Source organism: Biomphalaria glabrata, chromosome 3 (assembly GCF_947242115.1).
Source record: "Biomphalaria glabrata chromosome 3, xgBioGlab47.1, whole genome shotgun sequence".
In the NCBI taxonomy this organism is placed as follows: Eukaryota; Metazoa; Mollusca; class Gastropoda; family Planorbidae; genus Biomphalaria; species Biomphalaria glabrata.
In genome coordinates, this window is record NC_074713.1 from 1,182,378 (window position 1) to 1,203,631 (window position 21,254).

At 34.6% G+C, this 21,254-nt stretch overlaps 1 protein-coding gene across 3 annotated transcripts in view; it reads right to left on the reverse strand.

The window, feature by feature from the left end:
- The window catches only part of LOC106069274 (regulator of G-protein signaling 7-like), a 77,563-nt gene that overhangs the window by 9,161 nt on the left and 47,148 nt on the right, over positions 1–21,254 (reverse strand). For all 3 annotated transcript variants that reach the window (XM_056022832.1, XM_056022833.1, XM_056022831.1), the window contains exons 3-16: positions 19,979–20,075; positions 18,734–18,784; positions 18,483–18,589; positions 16,176–16,227; positions 11,449–11,590; positions 11,165–11,246; positions 10,877–10,951; positions 10,211–10,297; positions 10,031–10,092; positions 4,553–4,666; positions 4,042–4,173; positions 3,556–3,630; positions 3,335–3,449; positions 1,713–1,805 (exon numbers count right to left, since the gene is read on the reverse strand). In XM_056022832.1, the coding sequence (XP_055878807.1) occupies positions 1,713–1,805; positions 3,335–3,449; positions 3,556–3,630; positions 4,042–4,173; positions 4,553–4,666; positions 10,031–10,092; positions 10,211–10,297; positions 10,877–10,951; positions 11,165–11,246; positions 11,449–11,590; positions 16,176–16,227; positions 18,483–18,589; positions 18,734–18,784; positions 19,979–20,075 (1,284 nt within the window). The remainder of the gene's footprint in view (positions 1–1,712; positions 1,806–3,334; positions 3,450–3,555; positions 3,631–4,041; positions 4,174–4,552; positions 4,667–10,030; positions 10,093–10,210; positions 10,298–10,876; positions 10,952–11,164; positions 11,247–11,448; positions 11,591–16,175; positions 16,228–18,482; positions 18,590–18,733; positions 18,785–19,978; positions 20,076–21,254) is intronic.

Consider the following 21,254-nt stretch of genomic DNA (forward strand, 5'->3'; position numbering starts at 1 on the left):
AAGATTTAGAGTCGAACTTAAAAATGGAAGTTTGATTATTATTTGATTCCCCTATGATAATATGTATAATCTGGCATCTCTTAAAAGAATTGTTCTGAATTAAAGGAAATCAAGTTGTTTTTTTCAGCTAGTTCCATAACAACGCTAAGTGTTTGTACGGACTGTTACACAGCAAGTAGTGATGGTCACAACACAAAAAGCATGATAGTGGAGATATTTGAAAAATTAGAAAAACCTAATTTGTTCTACAAGCAAATCTTTTTAATATAATGTTTTGTGCAATTCTGCACTACTGAGGTCAAGGTTTTAAAAAGACTTTCTCTAAATGTGTGAAACACTATATCTATTGGTCTACATAAAATGATGCAACAAGTATACATACAGGTTCCATGCTTTAAAGAAGCACAACAAACAATTGCAGAGCATGGGTTGCAAAGGACAGCAACGTGCACGCAAGAAAATACAATCAAAACAAAAAATAAAAGATTTCTAGCAGAAAAACCAAACAGACATTGCAGCCACTGAGGGGTGGGGGGGAGGCACTGCATACAACACACACACACAGAGAAATTGACTTGCATTGCTTGAGTATAAAAAAAAAGTAGGGATGGGTTGAGGAAGCAGTTAGTACAAGGTCTCTAGTATGGACAGGGGTCAAAGTCTAAGTGTTTTTCCAAAACTCTAGGCATTTAAAGTTGAGGCCAACAAAATATTGACTTCAATTCAATGAGAATGCAAGTCAATTCAAGGACTATTTCATAACATTTGAAGGGATGGAAACTGCATTACAAAAATACTAAACAGTATAAGTATCATCGGATTACAAAAGTACTATCCAATGGTACAAGTATCATCAGATTACAAGAGTACTATCCAATGGTACAAGTATCATCAGATTACAAAAGTACTATCCAATGGTACAAGTATCATTAGACTACAAGAATACTATCCAATGGTACAAGTATCATCACATTACAAGACTCTACGAAATCATAACCTTTTTTAAACAATTCAACTAAAATATAACAAAATTTTGGAAATTAATTTTAACCCATTGAGCACTAAATGTTTGGACTTAATTGCCCATTGAAAGTGAGCTGGTCTTAAAGAGATTAAAGATGAATCATTTCCAACTATTTGAAACTGAGTCCAGTATTTTAGCCACATAATATGAGCCATGGTGTGCGATTGGTTATACAACAGTTTGCATGGATCATGTACTTCTCACATGACTCTAGACCTATGTACACTCCCAGCAGGCTCTAGACCTATGTACACTCCCAGCAGGCTCTAGACCTATGTACACTCCCAGCAGGCTCTAGACCTATATACACTCCCAGCAGGTAGGACTTGAACTATTCATTGACGTGAACAATCTTTACAGCTTTTTCTATTTACATATTTACACATGGATTCAGAAATTCCTTCTTCTCAGTTTTCAAATCAAATGAGAATGAAAATTAAAAAAAAAAAAACAATTTCCATCCCTAGCACGTTTTGTCAAGGTCTAATGAACAGTTGGCTAGCTACTGAAATGGTATTTGAATGCAAGACTGGAAATATGGAGAAAAGTGTCAACAGAAACCAAGAATGTTAACAAAAAAAAAACATAGATATTGAAAAGATGAAGTGAAAGTATCAATGATGAAACATGGTTAGTGTTTAAAAATGGAAGCAGCCCAGTCAGATTGTATGACAGGGAGGAGCCTCACTTTCTTTCTGGTGCCGCACAGAAATTCTTTGTACTGGTCAGACCGCAAGTAACGTGTGTAGCTATCACTTTTCATCAATTTGAATATATGGTCCTGGAAGAGAACAAAAATAAAGGAACACTAGATAGAGCACCAGGTTAGTTCTCAGCCCTCGTAGGTCCATGCTGTTTATACATCAGATCTGAATTTAGTAACCCTAAGTATGTTTCTGCCCTAGTCAACGGTCAGGTTTAATTCAGTGTATGCCAGGAAAGCAAACATAGCAATGTATATGACTATGATATCAAGTGATGTATGTGACTATAATATCCAGTGATGTATAGTCCCAAGTTGGTCAGAGTATCAAACTCAGTAAAAGATATGACTGGACAATATCCAGTGATGTATAGTCTCAAGTTGGTCAGTGTATCAAACTCAGTAAAGCGTGGTCGAGAGGCCAAGTGCGCTTGAACTTGGCTTGACTTGGCTACCTAGAAGGGGGCTCGAGGTTCGACACCCGACTCGGGCAGAGTTGTGTTTACTGAGCGCCTAAAGGCAGCACGGAAAACCAACTCCTAGATACCCCCTCCCCCCCACCGGTCCACAAATGAGATTAGACCAAAAGCGCTCTGAGCATGCTATAAGCATGAAAGTAGCGCTATATAAAAGCTATAATAATAATATGATTGTGTAAAAGAATAAATCAAATATATATATATATGTCAGTGTGTTAGACATTGCCAGAGACAGATCCTTATGAATCTTGCTGCCTGAGCTGAATGGCGCAGGAGGATCTAAGTCTCAATCTATGTCAACCTTGACCTAATCTATGTAGGTATACTATGCATAGTGAAGCATGTGATATATACAAAAATGTGTTCAACATATGTCACAGACCTTTCTTACTGAGCTACATATCTAGATATCAGGCCATGTCAAGAATTATACAGGAAAAAAAATCAAAGTCAAATGTATAAGACTAAATTTTAGGTCAAGTTGAACTATGAGAGCTGGTTCAATCAAACCATAACTTACGTTGAACTATGAGATATAGTCTCAGATTTTGTTTAAGTTAAACTATGATAGTAATTTGAAGTTCATAAAAGAAAGTGAAAAGTTAAAAATACTATTAATGAAACTTCAAATTTGGATAGACAGACTAACTAGTGAGAGCCTCTGATCACATTCAGTACTTCCTACATTTTGACACATAGTTTGTGTTCTTTAATATCTTGTCAACTTTAAACCTTGTCTTCAAATACAAACTATCTTATCTTATATGATACAGACGTTACTTCAAAAAAGAGGATGATTACGTCCTACGCGTCATGCATTCAGTCATGCATATTAACCAATGAATTAAATTCTGCCAAGTCACTGGTTTTCCTGGCTAGCTCAGGCAACGCATTCCATGCTCTAATAGCACTAGGGAAGAAGGAGTATTTGTACGAATTTGTCCTAGCATATGGGACGAGGAATGTGCCTTTATCTTTGTGTCTTTCTGAGTATTTTATTAGATTCTGTTTTTGTATTTGAAGATTTGATTAGTACAACACTGTCTACAGAACTCTCCTAAGTAAGAGATACATAAGATAAGATCACATATAAACTCATGGACTAATTATTTAGCTTCTTTTTCTTACCTGGGCTTCATCAAATACAAATCGGGTCGGATTATTTTCCATTCGCCTCCGAACCAATTCCATAATATGACAATCCACATTCACTGGATTATGGGCCCCTGGAGCTAAGAACTCACTGAATGAGAAAAAACATGGAAATAATGATCTGTTCAATTGAGACAGAGTACTTACAACTAACACATTCATATATTCACATTTCAGAAACAAAATATTAGATGTACCTAAATATTTCATGGACTTTTTTGTTGACTTCTCTCATTGCTAGACCTCGAAGTTCCTGACACGCCAACCAAAACCTGAGAAAAGATAAATAGTTTACTCCTAAAGCTTTTAGCAAATCTTGGATAACAGAGAAACCATGGAACATAATGAGTTCAATCTTCATAAAGTCAAAAGTTAATATCTTATCTTATCTTATATAATACAGACGTTACTTCAAAAAAGAAGATGATTACGTCCTTGTAAAGACTATAAGTAACAATAAATATTAGCTATATTGTTAATGAAATTAAAATTTATTTAAAAAAAAAATGTTTTCAGATCAAATGGTTGAATTTTATGTTTATATACGAATGTGCCTAAATCATAAATAGTGAAGAAATAATAATTTTACACTGTAAAGATTTCAAAACAGAAATTCAGTACTCTTGTTCTCTAAACAAGAACAAAATGATGCTAGTTATTATGTTAGTCAACGTTTGCATTACTTCAAGTTTTCTCCGCTAAATTCTTTGTCTAGGAATTTGCTAAACTGTTCTCTGCCCGCAGGGTCATAAAGTAGTTCCTCGATACTGAAAGCCCATCTTTTCACACGGCGTTGGGGGATTTCTCTAGGATTCCTAAGATGCATTGGACAAAATATAAGAAATTATTGGCATCACAGACTTCTATTTATAAGACATATTTAGATAATGTTTATGCTATTTACACAAAAGTCGAAAATAACATAAAGTTGTGGTGATGGTCCATAAAAACAACAAAAATAGAATCTCTACCAGCTTATGAACTACTAGATATATGGCCTAACTATGAATTAGTGGAATAATTCAAAGCACATTTTTTTCTATTTTTACCAACTTAAGAATATTCAAACAGCTCAAAGCTATTTTTTTTGTTAAATTTCAATCTAGTTTGTCTAATAAAAGTATTCTATGTTGTCTATGTCGGGGGCCACAATTACACTGTAGAGACTACTTGACTCAAGAAGAGTTACATTACATTGTTTTCTCCTGCTCCCAGAATTCCGTGCTGTCTGAGACCCAGGGATTGGAAGTGTCTGGACTTGTTATAAAGGCATCAAATTCTGCATATTGCTGGTAATAAGCTATGTAACTGAAAAACAAAACCATAAATAGTTGTCAACTTTAAGTTGGACTTTTCTAAATTAGATGCAGAAAAAAGTATTTAGATCAGAAGATGATACTATTTGAAATTTTTTTTTTCTAAGTGGATTATAACGCACATAACTAATGGCTTACATAAATGGCAGTGTATCTAGGCAGAGAATGTCAGAGATGGGTAGGCTCAAAGAGATACTGAATAGTACAGTTGTTGTGATTGTTGTGAACTCCTTACAGGGATTATACTTGACACAGAACGTACTAGTAATACTTCTTTCAATAACTCAAGAGACGCCAGAGATTAATTAACAATAAAATATATAACTTTAATAAAAGTAAATCAGGGTATCAGTAGCTGAAGACAACTCATCAAACGTTAACTAACTGAATATGTACATAATTATAGACTGACTTCCATATAACTCATATCGTCCGGCTAGGCTCCACAACTCTGGCCCCTAACAACAACAATAATAATACTCAAGGGCCGTCACCCCACTTCCCTAGCCAACCAATGAAATAATAATAAATAAAATAAATAAACATAGAAATCCCCACATCCTACAACCAAGGTTCTATAAAGTGTTGGCCACAATGGTCTATACAAACACAATCACCACATTCCCCTCTTACCAAAATAAGCTATTAATATAACTTATTAATAGCGTAAAGAAAGAGTGAAATGGGAAAACAAATACACAAATCTACACTAACATTAATGGCATTGGACTTAAAACCGAATTGGAAAAATGACAGAATCACAAAATTTTTTACATGTTAACATCTCTATTTGGTTTACATTTCTACATTTACCAAATAAATACCTTTGTAACAATATCACCAAAATTCTCTACGACATTAACAAACAACTAATATAGGAGAAGAAGGGAAAAAAAATTAATTTACAATTCAAATTGTTAACTTAATCAAATCAAAATCTGGTCATCGAGTATTCTAGTATGATACAAATAGGAGGCTTGCTTCCCTGCCTTGTGAATTTATACAAGAGGAACTATATTTCAACTCCCAACAGACTTAATATCACAGGTACTACACTTCTCATTTAAATCAACGGGGTTGTCGATAGGACTGGTGGCAATTTAAGAAAAAGAGTTAGCACATTCATTTCTTTACATTTAACCTTAGAGTAGAATAATTATAAAACAGGACATTTAGTCTATAGTTAGGTCGCCTCTAAGTACATTGAACACTTCAACAACTTCAACATCATTCGGGATGGTTCTTTCTAAGGTCTCCCGCTATGAAGCTCAATAACGAAAGTCGTTGCGTAATGGTCTCACTATTCTACAAGATGGGGTCACTTGTTCTGAGGGTGTTATGGTGGTAAGCTGCCTCACCAAAGGATTTGTACTGTCAGACGTCACCTTGTTTGATTATTTATGTATTCTCTGATGGTAATGTTGATGTTAACAGTGGCAAGTGTAGATAGCCTCTATCTATTGGTGTTGTAGGCGTTAACTAGAAATACACAGTCTCATACGCCCAGGTCTCAAAACGTTCTTTCCCAGACCAAGAAGATTACATGTAGTGGGGTAAATGTTGAAAATGCTCTGCAGTATGGGGGGGGGGGGGGGGGCGGGGTAACTGTTAACAATCTGCTCTGTTGCTGTTTTCAAACTTGATGCACATCGTCTGAATCAAGAGTGACTCAAAGGCGATACGAGAAAGTACTGCCAGTTGTCAAGGAAAACAATGTCTCTATACACAGCAAACTTGTGAGAGGTACAGGGATCGATACCCTGCTGCTCCACCATTGTTGTGATTGTTGTGAACTCCTTACAGGGATTATACTTGACACAGAACGTACTAGTAATACTTCTTTCAATAACTCAAGAGACGCCAGAGATTAATTAACAATAAAATATATAACTTTAATAAAAGTAAATCAGGGTATCAGTAGCTGAAGACAACTCATCAAACGTTAACTAACTGAATATGTACATAATTATAGACTGACTTCCATATAACTCATATCGTCCGGCTAGGCTCCACAACTCTGGCCCCTAACAACAACAATAATAATACTCAAGGGCCGTCACCCCACTTCCCTAGCCAACCAATGAAATAATAATAAATAAAATAAATAAACATAGAAATCCCCACATCCTACAACCAAGGTTCTATAAAGTGTTGGCCACAATGGTCTATACAAACACAATCACCACAACAGTACACAATTGTAGTTCTACTCTACTCGACACTGACATTCAAACTCCACATCCACAATTCCTACTTAACTAGAGTTCGGTCAATGATCAGTTCTTTTAGACAGAAGAATCAGGTGAAAAAAAAAGCGTATATAGACGAGTCACTATGTGGTGCATAGTAATTTTTCTCTATAAGGACAGGGTTTAGTTACTTGAAATTAAGGACAGGGTTTAGTTACTTGAAATAAAGTTAGCTTTGTTATGACATTATTTCTTTGACTTTACAATGCTAAGAAACGCTAATAGCTAACAAAATAGAATAAAATGATACAAACTCAGATGGTTGGCCTTATACTAATTCAAACATTAATGATTCAATAATGAAAATAAATTGGTTTGGGCATCCTTTTGAGAATAACAAAGTTCCAGCCTTGAAAGCAAACAACATCAGATAGTACACAGGAGGCAAGACAAGAAGCATGTCAAAAATATATTACTGATCCAGTCACCATGGTATTACAAGAAAAAATAAAAAGTATTACATTACTGATCCAGTGACCATGGTATTACAGGAAAAAAATAAAAAGTATTATATTACTGATCCAGTGACCATGGTATTACATGAAAAAAAAAAATTATATTACTGATCCAGTGACCATGGTATTACAGGAAAAAAATAAAAAGTATTATATTACTGATCCAGTGACCATGGTATTACAGGAAAAAAATAAAAAGTATTATATTACTGATCCAGTGACCATGGTATTACAGAAAAAAAATAAAAAGTATTATATTACTGATCCAGTGACCATGGTATTACAGGAAAAAAATAAAAAGTATTATATTACTGATCCAGTGACCATGGTATTACAGGAAAAAAATAAAAAGTATTATATTACTGATCCAGTGACCATGGTATTACATGAAAAAAAAAAATTATATTACTGATCCAGTGACCATGGTATTACAAGAAAAAAATAAAAAGTATTATATTACTGATCCAGTGACCATGGTATTACAAGAAAAAAAAAGTATTATATTACTGATCCAGTGACTATGGTATTACAAGAAAAAAAAAGTATTATATTACTGATCCAGTGACCATGGTATTACAAGAAAAAAAAAAGTATTATATTACTGATCCAGTGACCATGGTATTACAAGAAAAAAAAAAGTATTATATTACTGATCCAGTGACTATGGTATTACAAGAAAAAAAAAGTATTATATTACTGATCCAGTGACCATGGTATTACATGAAAAAAAAAAGTATCATATTACTGATCCAGTGACTATGGTATTACAAGAAAAAAAAAGTATTATATTACTGATCCAGTGACCATGGTATTACAGGAAAAAAAAAGTATCATATTACTGATCCAGTGACTATGGTATTACAAGAAAAAAATAAAAAGTATTATATTACTGATCCAGTGACCATGGTATTACATGAAAAAAAAAAGTATTATATTACTGATCCAGTGACCATGGTATTACAAGAAAAAAAAAGTATTATATTACTGATCCAGTGACCATGGTATTACAGGAAAAAAATAAAAAGTATTACATTACTGATCCAGTGACCATGGTATTACAGGAAAAAAAAGTATTATATTACTGATCCAGTGACCATGGTATTACAGGAAAAAAAAAAAGTATTATATTACTGATCCAGTGACCATGGTATTACAGGAAAAAAAAAAGTATTATATTACTGATCCAGTGACCATGGTATTACAGGAAAAAAATAAAAAGTATTATATTACTGATCCAGTGACCATGGTATTACAGGAAAAAAAAAGTATTATATTACTGATCCAGTGACTATGGTATTACAGGAAAAAAAAAAAAAGTATTATATTACTGATCCAGTGACCATGGTATTACAGGAAAAAAAAAGTATTATATTACTGATCCAGTGACTATGGTATTACAGGGAAAAAAAAAAAAGTATTATATTACTGATCCAGTGACCATGGTATTACAGGAAAAAAAAAGTATTATATTACTGATCCAGTGACCATGGTATTACAGGAAACAAAAAAAGATATCACATTTGATCAAGCCCCACACACCTTGTAACAGACCATCTTCTCTACTTCTCAACAACATCTCCATGGTTAAAACAGAATGATGAGGTCAACTAGGGGTTACGTTGTGACAAAAAAATCTATAACATGATAACTGCATCTCTGTGTATTTTTTTCCTCTATAGACAGTTGAAATACTGAGAACAAGCTGTCAAATTTTAATTAGAATTGGAATTTTGTATCTGTAATCTTTAAATCTGGCTATAACCTCACACAAAACAAGACAATCCTCAAAACAATCTGATTGACTTCCAAACAAGAGATGACTTAAATCCAGAAGAGAAAAAAGAGAATTGCAAAAGGAAAAAGCAAACTATATTTCATTTCAAAGACAAAACTATTGAAAACTGAACACATGAAAAGCTACACTTGGAGATGAAGCTACTAGGGAAGTTTGAAAATAGCAATCTTCTCTATTGTGATATCGGGTGTGATGACAATGGACCTCCCAGATAGTTTTCATTCCTTGAAAATGCTTAAGATTTTTGTTGTGGCACCGCAGCAGCAGACACACATCATTGACATGGAGTACTATAATTTATTTTGTGTTTCCAATTGAATTTCAATCTTGGCAGTGCTAGAAAATGACTACTATTTCATGTTTATAATAGTCATATGGGATGCGTGGTCGAGAGGCTAAGTACGCTTGAACTTGGCTTGGCTACCTTACCTTTGAAGGGGGCTTTAGGTTCGACACCCAACTCAAGCAGAGCTGTGTTTATTGAGTGCCTAAAGGCAGCATAAAAAACTTCCAGATACTATCTCCCCCCCCCCCCCCCACTGATCCACAAATGAGATTGGACCATAGCGCTCTGAGCATGCTATAAGCATGAAAGTAGCGCTATATAAAAGCTATAATTTAAAGCAAAAGCCATAGTTTAGAGCAGAGTGGATGGGAAAGTGCAGTCTGTTTAAATAGTTTTTTCAATGCTGTTAAAAATATTTGTTTCAAAGACCACAAATGTTGAAGCCAGTTCTGTCTTCTAAACATACTCTATACAATGAAAGACAAATGTAGAGTAAGAATAAATAGCCATCTATAAAGAGAAGGACAAAAAATAATCTCTAAAGCTACAATAAAAGTTATATAATTCTTACCATTCTACAACTTTTGAAATTTTTACCCGTCTTTTCTCTAATTTTCGTCTTAAAACATCAATCTGTAAATAGAGAGTACAATGGAATAACTAGAAAGATCTATTTCATATGAATGCATTCTGTGGATGTTGACTTCAGTTAACTGCCTACACATTCTACCAAAAAGTACTCTAGACTAACCTCATGCCGTATGGAATCTGCAGGAGTATGGAGATCAGCTTCAGACACACTGGGACTTATTCTTCCTCCTGGTACTGCATAATTAGGCTGCAGTGTTCAAGAAAAATTATTACAGTAAATATTCCCTCAAATAAAATAAGTATATTAAAAAGAAGAAACAAGTTTTACAAGCTCTTTTTTATAATTATTTGACAAGGGAGAGAACTAAAAAAAAAATTGTGACAAGGGAGAGAACTAAGTCTGATAGACAGTATATAGTCAAGCAACCTTTGCCTTAAGTAAAAGTAGACCTTGACATCTATTGGGGAAAGTTAGGTAAAATTCATCTGTTTCTATGGCCCATTGTTAATGAGGATGTCATGGGGCCAGTACAATGACCAAGTGCCTTTACAAAGCCAATGTATGTCCTGTACCTATTAAAAGGACATTCTAAAAAATCCTGAAGTTCAAATTCCAACACTTCACCAGGATTCATACTCGAGACTCCTTGGTTAGGAAGCCAAGTGTTTTACCTATTGGCCCCTCCAGGTAGAGTGAAAGTATTTCCAATGAACAGTTTGAAAAGCTAGACAACAATTCAGTAGTGTAAGAGGTTAGTCTGATAACAAGTGACAACTGATCCCATTTTATAAAATCAGTAAAGAAGATGTTAATATATTAAATTACCCTGCTCGTTTTCGGATGCCGATTCATCCTACAAGCCTTTTTGATGTCCACTTCTGTTGTGTTCACACACCCAGGCTGAAATAGAGAAGTATGTTTTTAATGTTTTAATTCCTATACAAAATATTATTGAGCAGCATACATTAATGTACCACACATTCATGTACGTTTCAATACAACTAACATAAAATCAACTTTGTGTATGTTTATATTTTTGTTTTTATAGTTCATGAAGAACATAAAAAAAAAAGGTCACAAAGTTCTAAGAGACACTTCTTTTATTGAAATTACCACAGGCCGGTGTACATCCCAAAACGCTCTTTCTTGGCTGTCTAGAACTTTCCGTTCCAACTTATCACGTTTTTTATCCACCCTGGAGACATACACAAAAACATTGAGTTCTCCAAATAAACTCTAAATAAAATGTTTATTCTAAACAATGACATCAAAGAATCAAAATATTCTCAAGCTTACAATGTTACAAATTAAGTTCAATAATATATAAATTATTGATGGTTCTATTTTTCTCATTTAAAACTTATGACCCCATTGTTACGTTTCCTTTACGAACTCACTTTGCTTGAGCCTCTGCTTGCATAAATATAAACTCCCACTTCCTAGAAAACATTTTCTGTAGCCTGGCCAAGTTTTCTGCCTCGTAGTCAGCCAGCTCGAGTCTTTGTTTGTTCTGCATTGTCCTCTTGCATAAATACACAGCTACATAGAATAGAAAGTATAGTCTTGTATGACACTCCTAGCAAGGAGAGTTACACTGGTACACATTAATAAGGGTTAAAAAAATATAGTTAAGCGATTGAGGGTTAAAAACATCATGCATATCCTTGAAATAAAAATACCAAATCCTCACCAAGATAGAAATCATACTTAAGAGCATCCAAACAATTTTAGTGCATGGGTCATAATGATACAATCAGCATTATGACAAAGCATTGTTTGTTGTTAGGCTCAATTAGTCAGCTGGACTGCCATTTAAAATCCCATTAAATATTCATTCCACAACCATTTATCCAATGCAGATACCAACAATAGTAGTCACATGACCGTTGACACCAGCATTTCTCACCATGGACATCCCCCCCCTCAAAGCAATGTCCTGAAAAGGGAGTGGCAAAGCAGGCTTTTTTTTTTTTTTTCAAGGGAAACAAATCTGTTGTGAAATTATATCCCCATTGGAATATTGATTAAGTAAATGTGGATAAAATTATTAAATGGAGATACCTCTGACCTCTTTGCACTTTCAATGTAGGAACTGTTTTTGTGAGAGGCATCTGCATATTGACTAACAGTTTTCTCTTGCAGAAGATATTTCTATGCCTATGTCAACAAGATATTTCCATGTCTGTCAGAAGATATTTCTATGTCTATGTCAACAAGATTCTACCCTTCTCTCACATCAGAAGCATTGACTTTCTCTGGTGTGTTGAACTGATCTGATCTCTTTTTGTGAAAGAAACAGGACCTCTACAAGGGAAACTATTTCCAATGAACAGTTTGTAAAGCCAGACAGCAATGGCATCAGAGTGTAAGAGGTCAGTCTGATAACAAGTGACAACAGGGCCTCTATAAGTTGCTTTGAAAGGCTCTCAATAACAGCCCTTATCCCACACCCATGTTTCTTGTTTTAATTGCTTTTTTAAAGTGCATCTTCCATGTGGACCAGTGGGAAAGGGGGGGGGGTCTGGAAGAAGGTTTCCATGCTGCCTTTAGATGCTCAGCAAACAACTCAGCTCAAGTTGAACTCCAACTCCCTTGATAGGTAGCTAAGCATTTGTGCCCCTTGAGCCACACTGTTCTTGACTTAGTTGTATCACAAATCTAGTTGTATCACAAATCTAGTTGTATCCTAAATCTAGTTGTATCCTAAATCTAGTTGTATCCTAAATCTAGTTGTATCCTAAATCTAGTTGTATGATCACAAATCTAGTTGTATTATAAATCTAGTTGTATCATAAATCTAGTATCTTAAGTTTCACTGCAAAACTTGGTGCTGACTTTTATTCAAACTTGTCGCTGTTCTAATGAATTTGAAATTATTTCAATGTAACTAATTTTACTATGATGAAGTGAGCACTGACAACACCTGAGACTCCAATGCTGCAGAGCTCATACTGTAAAGAGACAAAAGCTGAGCTGGTTAGGTCATATTGTACGACAAGACTCACTATCAAAAGTCATTTTTCAAGGTACAGCGGAGGAAGCATGAAGAAAGGGCCGTCCAACGAAAAGCTAGTTGGATCGGCCTCTCTCCTGATATCCTGCTAAAAACAGCTGCTGACCAGGAAAAGTGGAGGCATTTGGTTACATGAACTGTCAAAGCACCCCTACAACCAATGTCAAGGGACAGATGATGATGATAATATCGGAAATTAGTTAGTACTTGACCCCAATAAGGGGTCCCCTAAAATCTCTAGCTGGCTATCGGGCACGTGGTTCCTTTTTCTGTGGTTAGGGGGATGTCACAAGTAAAGGTTTGAGAAACACTGACCTACAAGCATCTAAGCTTATCTAAAATAAAATCATAGCATCTTAACTTATCTAGAAAAAAAAAGTATCAAACTTTTCCAGCTTTGTCCATCTCATTAGAACACTAACAAAATGGAATAAATGTGGTCAAAAATGTAACAGTGAAACATAAGATACTATGTTTATGAAACTGAATACAACTAGGTCACAAGCGCTGTCTGTTGCTATGTAACTCTTTTGGTAAGTAATGCTCTTAATGTCCACATTCTTGTACCATCCTTTGGTTACCGTCATACGTTTGACTTTTTTTCTTGGATTAACAACAACAACAAAAACAAACATAGAAAAAGAAAGACTAGTGTACTGTTCATTACAAATGTAAAAAACAAAAGTCTAGTGTACTGTTCATTACAAATGTAAAAAACAAAAGTCTAGTGTACTGTTCATTACAAATGTAAAAAACAAAAGTCTAGTGTACTGTTCATTACAAATGTAAAAAACAAAAGTCTAGTGTACTGTTCATTACAAATGTAAAAAACAAAAGTCTAGTGTACTGTTCATTACAAATGTAAAAAAACAAAAGTCTAGTGTACTGTTCATTACAAATGTAAAAAAACAAAAGTCTAGTGTACTGTTCATTACAAATGTAAAAAAACAAAAGTCTAGTGTACTGTTCATTACAAATGTAAAAAACAAAAGTCTAGTGTACTGTTCATTACAAATGTAAAAAAACAAAAGTCTAGTGTACTGTTCATTACAAATGTAAAAAACAAAAGTCTAGTGTACTGTTCATTACAAATGTAAAAAACAAAAGTCTAGTGTACTGTTCATTACAAATGTAAAAAACAAAAGTCTAGTGTACTGTTCATTACAAATGTAAAAAACAAAAGTCTAGTGTACTGTTCATTACAAATGTAAAAAACAAAAGTCTAGTGTACTGTTCATTACAAATGTAAAAAACAAAAGTCTAGTGTACTGTTCATTACAAATGTAAAAAACAAAAGTCTAGTGTACTGTTCATTACAAATGTAAAAAACAAAAGTCTAGTGTACTGTTCATTACAAATGTAAAAAAACAAAAGTCTAGTGTACTGTTCATTACAAATGTAAAAAACAAAAGTCTAGTGTACTGTTCATTACAAATGTAAAAAAACAAAAGTCTAGTGTACTGTTCATTACAAATGTAAAAAACAAAAGTCTAGTGTACTGTTCATTACAAATGTAAAAAACAAAAGTCTAGTGTACTGTTCATTACAAATGTAAAAAGCAGCAATATTTTTTGTTGTTCTGTAAACTTATTGAGTTTCTATTCAAACAGCTTCATTTTGACTGTGTGCATTTTGTATCAGAAACCAGGTTATAGCTGCTTCATGCTTTTATTATAGGATTACAACTCCCAAGTTGTCTTTCAATCTGACAATCACAATGGATCAGGACAATAAAAAAGTATGACTAATTGTACAGCCTTGTTATAAGGAACAAATCAAGCTTACTGGGTGGGGAGGGGGGGGGGGAAGTACAGTAGTTGTTAAATGAGCTTTAGAAACCAGCTGTTGCTGACAGATTAAAGTCATCTTAAGGGATATATTGGCTAACAACTGTAATATTCAAATAGAATCAAAGGGATTCTTAATCTATATTCTTGTAGGCAAGTTACAAACACATTGTTGTATGTGTTAGCAGGGGTGTTATTCTTATAGCGAGGTTGACATAGAACCTGTGGTTTGCGCGCTGGACTGTCGTTTGGACTTATCGATAGTCCTGGTTCCAAACCCTGCCCGCTCCCATCCCCCGTCGTCCTGCGGGAGGTTTGGACTAGGAAGTAATTATCTTCAACTCTGAAGGAACATCCGAAACATGTAAAACATTTTACAAAACTTTTCACAAACCATACAATGGTTGAATTAGGGAGAAGTTAATCAACATAAACACACACACACACAAAACAAAAAAAAAACAGGAAAATGACAATTCGAATGTCTGCATCACAAAACTCTACACTTTTGCTTCTATTCAAACCCCTGAGGGAGATACATGATCTTTAACAATTGAAACAAAGGGACTCAAATTATTTCATGTATCTTAGAAGAGTTAAAGTCTTTGAAATGATAAGGTCCTAGAAGAATTAGAGCCTTAGAAGTGTTAGCAGTCTTAGAAGAGTTAAAGTCTTTGAAGTGATAAGGTCTCAGAGGAATTAAAGCCTTAGAAGTGGTTAGCAGTCTTAGAAGAGTTAAAATCTTGGAAGAGTTAAAGCCTTAGAAGTGGTTAGCAGTCTTCGAAGGGTTAAAGTCTTGGAAGAGTTAAAATCTTGGAAGAGTTAAAATCTTGGAAGAGTTAAAGTTTTAGAAGAGTTAAAGTATATAGAAGAGTTAAAGTCTCTAAATAACATGCAAAACACAATAACAAATGGAAGCATGTCGGATGTAACAATCTTTTGAAGGAACATCTGTAAAGTTTTTTAAAAAAATCATCTATAAAAGCTGTTTAGGAGCATCTTTTTTTCAAAGTGTGCAGCTAATAAAATAACTTGATGTGTCCACTAATCTCATACAAAGGAGAGGATCGCTGACATTAATTTCTCAATGTTTGTGTTCATTTGTAAAATGTAAAAATGTAAAATGTTTTACATGTTTCGGATGTTCCTTCAGAGTTGAAGATAGTTTACTTCCTAGTCCAAACCTCCCGCAGGACAACGGGGGATGGGAGCGGGCAGGGTTTGAACCCTCAACTGTCGATAAATCCGAACGACAGTCCAGCGCGCAAACCGCACGACCAGGCAGCCATTGGACAACAAACTGAAGTTGTACAGAAAATCTTACCATAATCTGTATTCTCTGGTTCCCCACATCTTGAAGGCCAAAAGCAAGGAGTCTGAGAAATAATATCAGAATGATATAGAGTTGTTAAACCAGCTGTATAAGACTACATAAATGATATATATAGTTGTTAAACCAGCTGTATAAGACTACATAAATGATATATATAGTTGTTAAACCAGCTGTATAAGACTACATAAATGATATATATAGCTGTTAAACCAGCTGTATAAGACTACATAAATGATATATATAGTTGTTAAACCAGCTGTATAAGACTACATAAATGATATATATATATAGCTGTTAAACCAGCTGTATAAGACTACATAAATGATATATATAGTTGTTAAACCAGCTGTATAAGACTACATAAATGATATATATAGCTGTTAAACCAGCTGTATAAGACTACATAAATGATATCTATAGCTGTTAAACCAGCTGTATAAGACTACATAAATGATATATAGTTGTTAAACCAGCTGTATAAAACTACATAAATGATATATATAGTTGTTAAACCAGCTGTATAAGACTACATAAATGATATATATAGCTGTTAAACCAGCTGTATAAGACTACATAAATGATATATATAGTTGTTAAACCAGCTGTATAAGACTACATAAATAATATATAGTTGTTAAGCTGTATAAGACTACAATAAGGATGTAGGGCAGCGGTTCTCAACCTTTTGTACTCGGCGACTCCTTTTTACAATCCCCCACTCTGCCGCAGCCCCCCCTCCCCACACACACATACAGCAATAGAAGAATAGACAATAACAATCCACATTTTCGATGGTCTAAGGCGACCCCTGGCAAAACATCAATGGACCCTTAAGGGGTTGAGAACCCCTGATGTTGGGGAATTGCCTAACCATGCGCTGTTTCAGGCTGTCTTCACATCATGCAGGAGGTTATGCCAAATACATAATAATCTTCATGTCAGAACAAATGCCCTAAAGTTATATAACAACAGAGTTGTATTTGTCTGTAGTTTATTTTCACCTTATGATCTTATGACTTAAAAACAAGATAGAAAGAACCAAAAAAAAAAGTTCTACACCAGACAACACTTCTATTTCAGACAAAACATTTGTATACCATATACTGAAAACTAAACATAACAACTTACACCACAAACCTCTAAACATCAGAGGACACCTTTATACCACATAGTATCAAACAAAGAAAAGACACTTTATTTACCAGACAACACAAACAGATTATAACAGTGACAGTGTTAGTTTTGCTTTTCCCTTGTCTCTAGACTATATTCAAAGTGTTCAAAACCAAACCTAGATCCATAAACTACACATTCAAAAATCACATGTGTGCTATAGTGATTAATCACCCCTTCATTTATTAAAAGTAATAGATGGTGTTGTAGCCACATGTATAGGACAGGACCAAAATGTTCACCACAAACTCTTTCATGGGAGTTTATGGTAGCCACTTTACTTCAGGATGTAGTGAAACTAACTTGATAAAACCAAAACAACTTGAAGAAATGCAATTTAAGGAAACCTAAACAACTTCAGAAACTTATTTCATGAAATCAAAACAGCTTGATGAAACTAGAACACCTGAACAAAACTAAAATAACTTGATGAAATCCAAAACAACCTTTAGATAAAACTAAAATAATTTGATAAAACTAAATAAAAATATATAAACTTTAAGAAATTATCACAATTTAATGAAATTAGAAAAAAATTGATGAAAACAAATAATTGTTCAATGACAAGTTAAAGAATGATCCTCAAAGTGGCATACATCTAGAGTACAACATTCATGAGAGAATCAGGGACAGTAACAAAGCTTTCTATATTTTCAATGTAAACACTATGAGTCTCACTCTCTAGTCATGAAATGTTCCAAAAATGTCTTTAAATCCAAGACAAGTTTCAAATAAACTCAAGACAGTTCTGTTGTAAATATGAGACAGGCATCATCAAGCTTATTTCAAACTAAAAATAAAACTAGCTGTTTCAAGGAGGTAAGTGTCTGCATTTGGAGAAAAAAAAAGTGTCTCCTCAGAGTTCACAAAATTCAGGGAACAGAACCAGGAAAAAGAAGAAGAGGCAGACAGAGAAGGCAATGAGAAGACAACATAAAAGAATGGACGGGCCTGCCATTGTAATAGATTCTATCCAAGGCAAAAGACAGAGAGGAATGGAGAAAGACAATCAACAGATCTTGTGTGTTTTGCCCCAATGGTCCAGCAGACTAAGAGATAGGTGAAGGTGTGAAGATGTAAGGATATATTTGAGTGTCTTTTGTTTACTGTACACAATCCACTTACTTGGAAGCGATAATATGTATTGTCGTTCTTGACCGTTAGAACATGGTCATCAATTGGGAAGAAGTAACCGTGCGAAGACATGAGATGTGCCAGGTGCAAGGCTTCCACTGGGGAGAACAGGTCAACATACAAATACAAGTGATTGGTTGCACTTTGAACTCAAGAAAAATGTATAGAATGAAACAAATCATCCGAGTTATCTGTTCTTCAAAATTTGAATCTTGGACTAGAATTTATGCGCAATATCTTACCTTGATCCTCTATGTCTAAGTTACGCATCATCCAACCCACTAGATCTTGACCTAGATAAAATAGACAAACAAATATCAGAGTGGTTTAGACCTACAATCTAGATCTTAAGTCTTAAGTTAATTAGGCCTATTGGTTCCAAGAATATGATGGTAGGGGTTAGCTCCCGTCCCAAATTATGAGTATGACAAAACTCAAATCAAGTAGATCATGTAGATCTATGTCAGTGTTTCAATATAGGCCTACTACTAAAGGCCTTTTTTGTTTTCCCAGGGCCAATTGTTTGGGTGTAAAGGTTATATTGAAAGTAATAAATGAATAAAAGGCATTCCAGTGCAGAGAGCCAACTACTTTTTTTCATTAACAATATTGTCTGACAGATGAATGTCTTTACACTCAGTTCAGTAAGACTTCTTCTTGTGAAATGTTTGTTTGTAAAATGTTTCACATGTTTCAGATGTTCCTTCAGAGTTGAAGATAATAAACTCCCTAGTCCAAACCTCCCAAAGGATGGCAGGGGATGGCAGCGGGCAGGGTATGAACCCCTGAGACCAGTGAGATGACCAAACAACAGCCCAGCACACATACCAGGCATCCATCTTACAAGTAGATATCTAATACGTTTAAATTATTGAGGTTCAAACATTTAATGTTTCTATGACTGAGCTCCAGGTAGCCATAGGCCCAGGTGCAATGAGCCCTTTTGCCTGATGGCCACTGCTAAAGACTAGACCTTAGACTAAATGTCTGACACAAGAAACCCTAGTCAAAGTCTTCTCTACATTATCTTTGCATGTTAAGTAGATTAATTGTTTACAAAGCTTATAGATCTATCAAATATGTCTGTCTGTCTGCTACAAATTTTGTAAACATAAGGTGGTCATTATTTATCCCACTTGCCATTTTCAGATCAAGTTGAAACTTTGCACAATTATTCATTGTCCCTAACAAAACATGAATCAATTAAATTAACTAGTTAATTAATTAATTAGTGGTAATTTTGTTAATTTTGTTTGAAGGAAAATTAGATCTTACAGTATTGGGAGATTTTGCTGTAAATATACAGTTCTTTCCCTTATATTCCTGAAAAATATTTTGTTGGTTAAAAAAAAATTAACATTTTTGCTCAGGCTCATTCTCAACAGGAAATAGCCCTCAACAGTAATTACATGATTAATTTGATCTGGTTATTTAATATAAAATAAAAAAAACACACAGGTAAAGACAGACAGACTGGACCGACTCACCTGTGAAAACACTCGGCACCTTGGACATGAAACTTTTCACAGTCCGCACAGGCACCCCAGTAGTCTCATCCTGCATCCGGTCTATAATCATTTCCATCTGGAACATAAAGTGGTTTCATCTTAGACAAGAGCAGAAGATCAAGTAGACATCACGTGATCACAAAAAAAAGTAACCAATTAAAACGAACCAAACAATTAGATCTTCAAGGGGGCTACGGTTTTCAAACGGAAACGCCCGAGCAGTAAGAAAGAGTTGTTTTGTTGAAAGTAACAATGTTATTGAAAGTAATACTTGGTCTAGGTCTGTAGTTGTTTTTTTTACTATTATAGAGGGAAGGAAATCAAAAAAAAAAAAAAAAGATCCAAGGAAACTGAAGACCAACATACAGGTTTAGAGATCTATAGGCCCAAATCTATATGTTTAAAAGTCTGTGGAGAAAAGTGCAGTAGTCTATTTCGAGTGACTACGAAGCTGTGACATATTTATGTTGTCATACGTAAGTATGTAACGCAGACAAAGCCGTTGTCTGACAGAAGCTCATTTCGCTCGGAGTTTCATTTCGTCTTCTTCCGTCTTTAACGGTAGCTTCCCTTTGAGGCTCAGAAACATGTGTCGCCGTTTTTCGTCCATCTGTCTCGTTCGTGATCCATTGGCTGCTAGGATTTCTCCCCAATACCAGAAAAAAAGTAAGATATCTGAGCTGCTCTTTCAAGCCTTCTCGCCGTCAAAAAAGTTCCTTGAACTACATTGTCTTTGTCGTTGGAGCGAGCTAGGTCTCCCAAACATCGAAGCCGTCGAGCGATTTGCATTTGAATTTCTCCTTTATTCAAAACTACGTTTACCAGAAATATGCTCCACTCCAAATATATTTCAACACTTTCAAACTAACTCTTTCTCAACAAAAGCAGACCCTAAAGGCCCGACAGGGAAGTTTGAGTAAAGACAAAATTGGGTGGTAGCAGTGATATGAAAGCAAATCAAACCATAAATCGAAATGCAATAATAAAGTTAAAAACCCATGGTGAGCTGTCTTAACTCTAATGAAATAAAGTTCCCTGATCAATGGTATTGTCTTAACTCTAATGAAATAAAGTTCCCTGATCAATGGTATTGTCTTAACTCTAATGAAATAAAGTTCCCTGATCAATGGTATTGTCTTAACTCTAATGAAATGAAGTTCCCTGATCAATGATATTGTCTTAACTTTAATAAAAATAAAGTTCCCTGATCAATGGTATTGTCTTAACTCTAATGAAATACAGTTCCCTGAGCTCT